This window comes from Salvia miltiorrhiza, chromosome 5 (genome assembly GCF_028751815.1).
Source record: "Salvia miltiorrhiza cultivar Shanhuang (shh) chromosome 5, IMPLAD_Smil_shh, whole genome shotgun sequence".
Lineage (NCBI taxonomy): Eukaryota > Viridiplantae > Streptophyta > Magnoliopsida > Lamiales > Lamiaceae > Salvia > Salvia miltiorrhiza.
The window spans coordinates 54,433,322-54,441,102 of record NC_080391.1 but is presented as its reverse complement, the minus strand read 5'-3'; the positions used below and the strand labels follow the sequence as shown (position 1 = coordinate 54,441,102).

Genomic DNA, 7,781 nt, shown 5'->3' with positions numbered 1-7,781 from the left:
TTAAGTAATTTTAAATTATATTTTTAGGTTTTCTTTAATGTAATTTTTAGGATTTTAGATTTAATGCAATTCAATTTTGAAATAAATTGTGTTATTTAAATTTGTGCAATTAAATTTAAATAAAAAATACAAAAATCAAAACTAAAAAAATCAAGTTCAAGTCACCTCACTGTGGCCTCCTAACCCATTATGGTCTCCCCTTCTATTAAGTCACCTATCAAGTCATCCCATTGTGGATGTTTTAAGAACTTATAAATTTTTTAGACATCTTATAGTTCACGGAGCTCTTTCAAGCTCTTTAAAATAAGTTTAGTCCAATTGTTGGACTCTAACATCCTCTTAATCATATATTAAAGTTGAAAATTAACCAGTTATATCAAACAAACAGATTATGTATTGCATACTCACATAGAGTTATGACTTTTGAATTGTCACTTAATTAATTTACTGCTCCCACGTAAGAATGAAGTGTGGCCATAATTATAATTTGGGTTTAATTTCAAATAATTAAAATTTTATATGTTATTTTTATTTACTATAATAATATTAATTAACAATCGAAATTTAAATATATTGAGTATATTTATAGGCAATTATCTTTTACAAAAAGTATATCATCATCCAAGGAAGAAAAACAAAAAAAAGTATCATACCGATAACAAACAATAGTATATCTATGGGCGTTTAAAATTGGATACTAGTTTAAATAAATAAAATTATACCAATTAGCTAGCGTTTACAATTGGTTACTAGTTTAAATAAATAAAATTATACTCCGATAACTTATATTTAAAGTGGCAAAATCGAGATATAAAAAACTTTTCTTAACGAAGAGGTTATTGTTTTGATTCCTACTTACATGTGAATTGTAATTTCAATTAATGTGGAATAAGATATAGTCTAGTTTGCATATTATTAATTAGTACTTATTTTAATTAGAATATAACTGCATAATAATAAGAGGCGTGGTTTAATAAATTTAATTTTAACCTAGTTTCGTAATATTTTCACCTAAAAAGTCTTTACCGACGTTTCCTATAATATTACCCCGGTTTTGTCCCTTCTTTTCTGACTTATTTATACTTATTATTTATTTATTTATTATTATTTGCTCGTCACCAATTATTTGTGCATATTTCTCCGATTATTATCTCCGCCTTCCCGCACTCGCCGACTCTCCTCCTGTAAGCGCTCTCTCTCTCATCCCTTCTCTCTCTCCGCACACACACATGAGCATGCGCAGTTAAAATATTGGTGCAATTGTTTCCCAGTTGTGGATAACTCCAGGGTTTTGATTGATTTTAGGGATTTATACTGTTTCCAGAGGACCCAAAGGCCTCATCGAGAACGAAATCCAGAAAAAAAGAAAAAGAAAAAAGAAAAAAAAAATCGAATACCGGGGTATCGCTCGATGTACTTTTGGGTTTTCAATTTTAGTTACAGCATAGTTGTATTGTAGAGCGAGAAAAATAGAGGGAGAGGTTTATCTATTACTTGCTTGTATCTTTCTAATCCCTTGTAGCATATCTGGAATTCAATAAAAAGATTGAGGAATACTGTTTTTTATTTTTATTTTTTCAGTTGATTGATTGTTCGATAAACTAATCGTTGTTTATGTTTTGATGAGAGTTGAATGTTAACTGTTATTGGAAATAAGAAAGAGAGATTTCTGTTGTTATTTTTCTTTATTATTTTCCTTTTGATGTTTTGAGAGTGAGAAAAAAGAAAAAGAAAAGAGAAACAAACATAAAAGCAAAGTGAAGGAACTGTGTTGAATTGTTGAGAAGGGTATAGTTAATGGGTAGCCCTGGATCAAGTGCTTTGGCTACTGCAACTCGTGTTGGATTATCCGAGCCCATCTCGACTGGCGGCCCTTCAGAATCTGATGTTTCTAAGACTCGCGAGTTAGAAAAGGTTGGTTCTTTACATTCTTCTGCATTAGTTATGCATTATTCAGCTGTGCTTTGTTTGAAAGGCTCTTTCCCTTACACGCCATGAGTTCTAGGATGGACATAAGGGGAAAATTGAAAAGAATAATGCTATATAAGAGTATTTTGGTTGTTTTGCTGAATGAACTGGAGAAAAGATAACTGAGGGAGGGGAGATTATATGGAACTCAGAAACCTGGTTTTACTGCAAAGTGTCTGACAAAGAAGGGAAAAACAGCAATGAAAGGATATTTGCTAATGAATTCTCTCCTCTTGCCTATAATTTTACTTGGAGAAGTAACCTAACTGCTGTCACTTGTGTATGGGTTGCCAGTTTCTTGTAGATGCGGGATTGTATGAAAGTCATGAAGAAGCTATCAAAAGAGAGGAAGTTCTTGGTAGATTAGACCAGGTCACCTGTTATAAACTCAAAGTGGTTTACTAGTTTTACTTCCAGCTGTTAAGTATGAGTATTGATTCAGATTTTTTTACAGATTGTCAAGACATGGGTGAAGAATATTAGCCGTGTTAGAGGTTATAATGGGTCGGTGATCCAAGAGGCGAATGCAAAGATTTTCACATTTGGTTCATACCGGCTTGGTGTATGAATTCCATCACTCTTACATGCCTTTTTAATTCTTGTTCTCTTTTTAAAAAAATTCCTTAAATAATTACCTTTGCATCATGCATAATTCTAAGTGGAAAACAGTACACCTGATTACTCTGAGATGACTTTCCAAAATGCCTTTTAAGTGTTTGGGCACGCCGAAAACTTTCGTAGTTAAGTGAAAGAAAATGTAATCTTCTGTCCGGATGTTGTTTAGTTACCAAGACTATCTTAAGTTCTATATAGAAGCTATATTTTCATTAAAGTGTTAACAGAGTTTATATTTGATCTTTCTGTGGCTAAGTCGATTTAATTGCATTTTTCATGACTTTGATAAGTTGGTAAGCTTTTAAGCATGAGCGTGGAGAAGCCAAATTATATTACTGACTTTCAGAAGGATATAGTTATATGAATTTTTTATCTAGTCTTATCGTTGAGATTGTTGTTGCAATTTTCAAGAGGTTACCAGACAGGCCTTTGAGGATTGAATTTATCATCTTTCTTCTACTTATAGGTACATGGCCCTGGTGCTGATATTGATACCTTGTGCGTTGGGCCAAAATATGCCACTCGAAACGTAAGCTTCTTGGTTGATATCTTGTTAACATATGCTGTCTGAAAGGAAGATGATACCTTTGTCATATACAGGAAGACTTCTTTGGTGAACTTTACAGAATGCTGTCAGAGATGCATGAAGTACAAGAGCTGCATCCTGTACCAGATGCTCACGTACCGGTGATGAGGTTCAAGTTCAATGGTGTCTCTATAGATCTACTTTATGCAAATGTGTCCCTGTGGATTATTCCTGAGGTATGATTCTTCTCTTTGCATAACTAGTTTGTAGTATGCATAAATATTTTGTTATATCAATATGCTTGACTCTGTGTTTATCTTATGTTTATTTCCTTATCCTTTTCTTTTTAGTGTCCATTGAGGTGATTACATAGTTGGATTTGGATCCAGAATGTGGTATTGTCAGTTGATATCTTCCATGATGGCTAATAGTTGGAATCCTGTGTGGAGATTTTCTTGAACCTAACCTTTGTAAATTGGCCAAGGCATGTAGTCATACGGTGCCTTGTAATTGGTATATTTGTTGGCCTGATGCATTTTGAAGCAACTCTGGTTTTAACAGTATGAACTAATTTTTTTTTATTTCCCATAAGACCCTTTGTCTTTTGTTTTATTCTTTGCCCATGCCATCTGTGCTTGCAATCAAGTTTTTCTATGCCTTGTGTTTGTTCTGCTGATGTGATGCCTGTTGTGAACAGCATTTGGTTGATACCTAAAAAATTTGATATTGCTATCGTTCATGAAAGACTATTGAAGTTTCGTTCATGAAAGACTATTGAAGTTCCTTTCTCAATTAGTCTGATCATTTTCTATCTCATGCTAATGCTGTCAGGATTTGGATATTTCACAAGAATCTATTCTACAAAATGTGGATGACCAGACTGTTCGTAGTCTCAATGGTTGTAGAGTGACGGATCAAATATTGCGCCTGGTCCCAAATATTCAGGTGTGTGAATAGTACAGTTTTGAATTTTTTGTTGAAATAATTTCCTTGAAAATAGTTTTTTAATTTTGATTGTTATTTCATCCATAGAGTTTTCGTACTACGCTGCGATGTATGAGGCTGTGGGCGAAGCGGCGTGGGGTTTATTCAAATGTGAGGAAATTAAATTATTCTTGCCTTTTTGCTTATTCTCTTGTGTTTATATAGTTTATGCAAGCATTTGGGTTAATGTGTAGAATCTTTCTCTTACTCTTAAACTGCTTTTCCGTTAGCCAGGTTACTGGTTTCCTTGGTGGTATCAATTGGGCATTGCTTGTTGCCCGCATCTGCCAGCTGTACCCAAATGCTCTGCCAAGCATGTTGGTATCCCGCTTTTTTAGAGTATACAATTTGTGGCGGTGGCCAAATCCTGTGATGCTGTGTCCAATTCAAGAAGGATCTTTAGGACTTTCCTTCTGGGATCCTAGAAGAAATTATAAGGACAGATCACACCTGATGCCCATAATAACTCCTGCATATCCCTGCATGAACTCTAGCTACAATGTCTCAACAAGCACATTGCGAGTCATGATGGAAGAATTTCATAGGGGAAATGAAATATGCGAGGTATTATAATTTGTTTTTTTCCCTCCAGTTATATTTGGATGTTTGCTATTAGCTTTGTAGCTTGGCTTTGTTTTCCTAATGCTTATAGTTGCTTTTCTTGACTCAGCAATTAGTAACTACAAATGTAGGCCTGCAGATATGACTTATGTATCATGGCTTTCAGGATTGTTGTTAAATTCTATTTAATAAATAGTTGGCCTACTTCATCTTTTATCTGCTATTCATTCCTCTAGGCTGATTAGATTACTCGGAATGCCACATTTGTCCGATTTGATAAAAGCTGAATACTGATCTTACAGAAAGTACAAATCTGAAATCACATTCTTGCACATGGTAGTTCTCAGTTTAGCGAAAAGGGCACACATATCTGTAATATAGTACTTTGTCTGGAATTAGCAAATACATTGTTATAGCCTATATAGTTAAGAGTTTGGAAAATTAACCCTACCTAGTTTAGTTCGAAGTATATAAGGAGTAAGAAGATAGTTGTCCAATCTAGTCTACTAAATCATTCATGATAATTGGATGCCTTAGTTTTAATTCATGCTTCTGGTTATATGCTGGGTGCCTGCCACCTGGTGTTTGGTTTCAGGATATGTTGATTGCTATCTTTTCTTGATTACATATGTTTTACTCGAGATATTTAATGGTGGTTTCCACCTAACAAAGTTTTGTTTTGGCGAATACACTCTTGACTATTGTACATGTTTTTGGAAATAAATTTAGTTCCATTTGTTAAGAGTCATTTTGGCTTTTGTTAAAACCAGCTATGTAGATTCCTGTCTCGATGGAATATTAGGCAGATGATTATGCTCTGCGTCTGAACATTTCCCTCATCTCTGTGGCCTCTGCTTTGTGATTTCAGGATGTATTCTTCTGTTTTATAAGGTCACTTAAATTTTTTGTAATATGTATGGCAGGAAATAGAAGCAAACAAGCTCAGCTGGGAGAATCTCTTTGAGCCTTTTGCTTTCTTTGAAGCGTACAAAAATTATCTGCAGATAGACATAGCAGCAGAGACCGATGATGACTTGATGAATTGGAAAGGTTGGGTTGAGTCCAGGAAACGTTTGCTTACCTTGAAGGTACCGTTGTCTACCATTCTATTCTTATAGTTGTTTGATGTTAAATCAGTAATTTCGATTAATCAGTGTTTTCCATCTGTTGACTAATTTTGCTGTCAATTAATTCAGATTGAAAGGGACACGAATGGGGTACTTCAGTGCCATCCTCACCCTGGGGAATTTTCAGATAAATCTAAGCCATTTCACCATAGTTATTTCATGGGGTTGCGGAGGAAGCAAGGTGCTAACCCTCAAGAAGCTCAACAGTTTGATATAAGGATGACGGTCGAGGACTTTAAGCGCGATGTATATGCATACTCATTCTGGAAGCCGGCAATGTGTATTCATGTGTGCCATGTTAAACGGAAGGACCTGCCCATCTTTGTCTTTCCCGGTGGAATCCGGCCATCTCCCCCCACAAGAAGCTCTGAGAGTCGTACAATTCTGAAATCACTTGCATCCTACCCTGTTCAACCTGATGCTGCTGTGAGCAGGAAGAGGAGGAGACTAGATGAAGCCAACAGAGGAACTAGCTTGACAGAGACTTCAAGCACTGGTGCATGCATCAGTGATGCAACTTCGTTTGATCAAAGAATTTTAGAGACACAGATCGAACCCGATTATAGTGCTCCCAAAAGTGAAGAGGGAGTTGCTGAGAACCTATCTCTACATGCCCAGGGAATTCCAGGACTTGATCAAAGCGAACGTGCTGCTGGACCTTCAGCTTCTGCTGGTGCTTTCCCTGCTCCATTGGCAATAGAGAAACACGTCACTGAGCAGCCTTCTGCACAGATTCCTCTCACTCACCAGGATTCTTCTGAAGTATTCGATGGGCTCGAAGGTTTGTTGAAGAGCGAGACCCAGAACATTGCTGAGCCAGAAGGAGTAAAACAATCAGAGTTCTTCCCTGACGAGCAAGTTGTAGAAGTAGCAAGTGCAGGGAATGGCGCCACCTCCATTATTCAACCCAAGGCTGACTTAGAGGAGCTAGAGGTCTTGCCAACTCACCTTTTTATGCTCTTACGCATTTCATGTTTCTTCGTTCTATCTTGTATTCTACAATGTCGAGCTCTGGTTGCTTCTTTAACTCACATTTTCCAAAACATTCATGTTTTGGCTTTTAAGCTGGCATTTGGCAAGAACTTTTCTTGATTCTTTCATTGAAGCACGCTTCTTAGTCATCATGGATTATATTCCAGAAAAATTGTATAACAATTAAGAATTATTGCTCTGTTTTTTGCATCATTTGCATTAAGGTCATGTATTCTTCATGAATTAGGGAACTGTAGGTTTTGGTCTCTGACATTTTCGTCTCGCTTTTTGCTTTTATGTAGCCTCTGGAACTGCCCGTTGCAACTGCAATCGCGTCTGCATCCGCAAAAGTGCCAGCTCAGAAGCCGCTCATCAGGTATCCATCTATGGAACTCGATTATGTCGTATTTCTACCTCAAATCATGATCTATTATGCACTTTACTGGTTAGCAAAGCCAATATCACCGCTTATGTTGCAGGTTCAGTTTCACCTCTTTGCCTAAGGCAACCGGCAACAGCGCATGAGTCCGTGCAATCATGATTGAGCGCGAGGAAGGGATTTTGGGACGACGAGAGAGAGGGAGAGTGCTACGACGGAGGTCTTCGTCTTATATAATAAAATATCGACAACTTCTTCCTTTTTTTTTTGAGCTTGGTGATGGCGGTATGATGTTGTAAATTATACAGTTTCAACTGTGTTGCGGAATATGCTACCTTATAAATGCTAAGATGAAATCGAATAATTTTCAAAATTGACTATTCTTTATTTTCTGTGTAATTGATTACTGTCTTTAATTCACTGTACCGCTCATTTCTCGACGGAATTAAGGTTTAGGGAATATAAATTTTCAAAATTGTGTTTTCTATTTTTGAGTTCCAAGTTAGGATTTTTGGTCATGCATGGAACTTGGAAGTGCAACTCATTTTTAGTGTAGCACTAATACCTTCATTCGTACGATGCACGGCGAACATCGAAATTAAGTAATACTTTATTTGAATAAATAAATACAGATATTAAAATATAAGTA

General features: G+C 36.1%; 1 protein-coding gene across 3 annotated transcripts; it reads left to right on the top strand.

Annotated features, from left to right (window-relative positions):
* Positions 1 to 927: 927 nt before the first annotated feature.
* LOC131025107 (nuclear poly(A) polymerase 1) lies at positions 928 to 7,519 on the top strand. 3 transcript variants are annotated; one of them, XM_057954718.1, is made up of 13 exons: positions 1,059 to 1,184; positions 1,306 to 1,914; positions 2,263 to 2,340; positions 2,423 to 2,530; positions 3,050 to 3,112; positions 3,184 to 3,345; positions 3,941 to 4,054; positions 4,142 to 4,204; positions 4,328 to 4,657; positions 5,578 to 5,742; positions 5,851 to 6,714; positions 7,056 to 7,129; positions 7,233 to 7,519. In XM_057954718.1, the coding sequence occupies exons 2-13, from the start codon at positions 1,798 to 1,800 to the stop codon at positions 7,276 to 7,278; spliced, it is 2,184 nt and encodes a 727-aa protein (XP_057810701.1). In that variant the 5' UTR covers positions 1,059 to 1,184; positions 1,306 to 1,797; the 3' UTR covers positions 7,279 to 7,519. The 3 variants fall into 3 exon arrangements, with proteins under 3 accessions (XP_057810700.1, XP_057810701.1, XP_057810699.1); XM_057954717.1 differs by having other exon boundaries at positions 928 to 1,914; XM_057954716.1 differs by lacking the exons at positions 7,056 to 7,129; positions 7,233 to 7,519 and having other exon boundaries at positions 5,851 to 6,946.
* Positions 7,520 to 7,781: the final 262 nt, after the last annotated feature.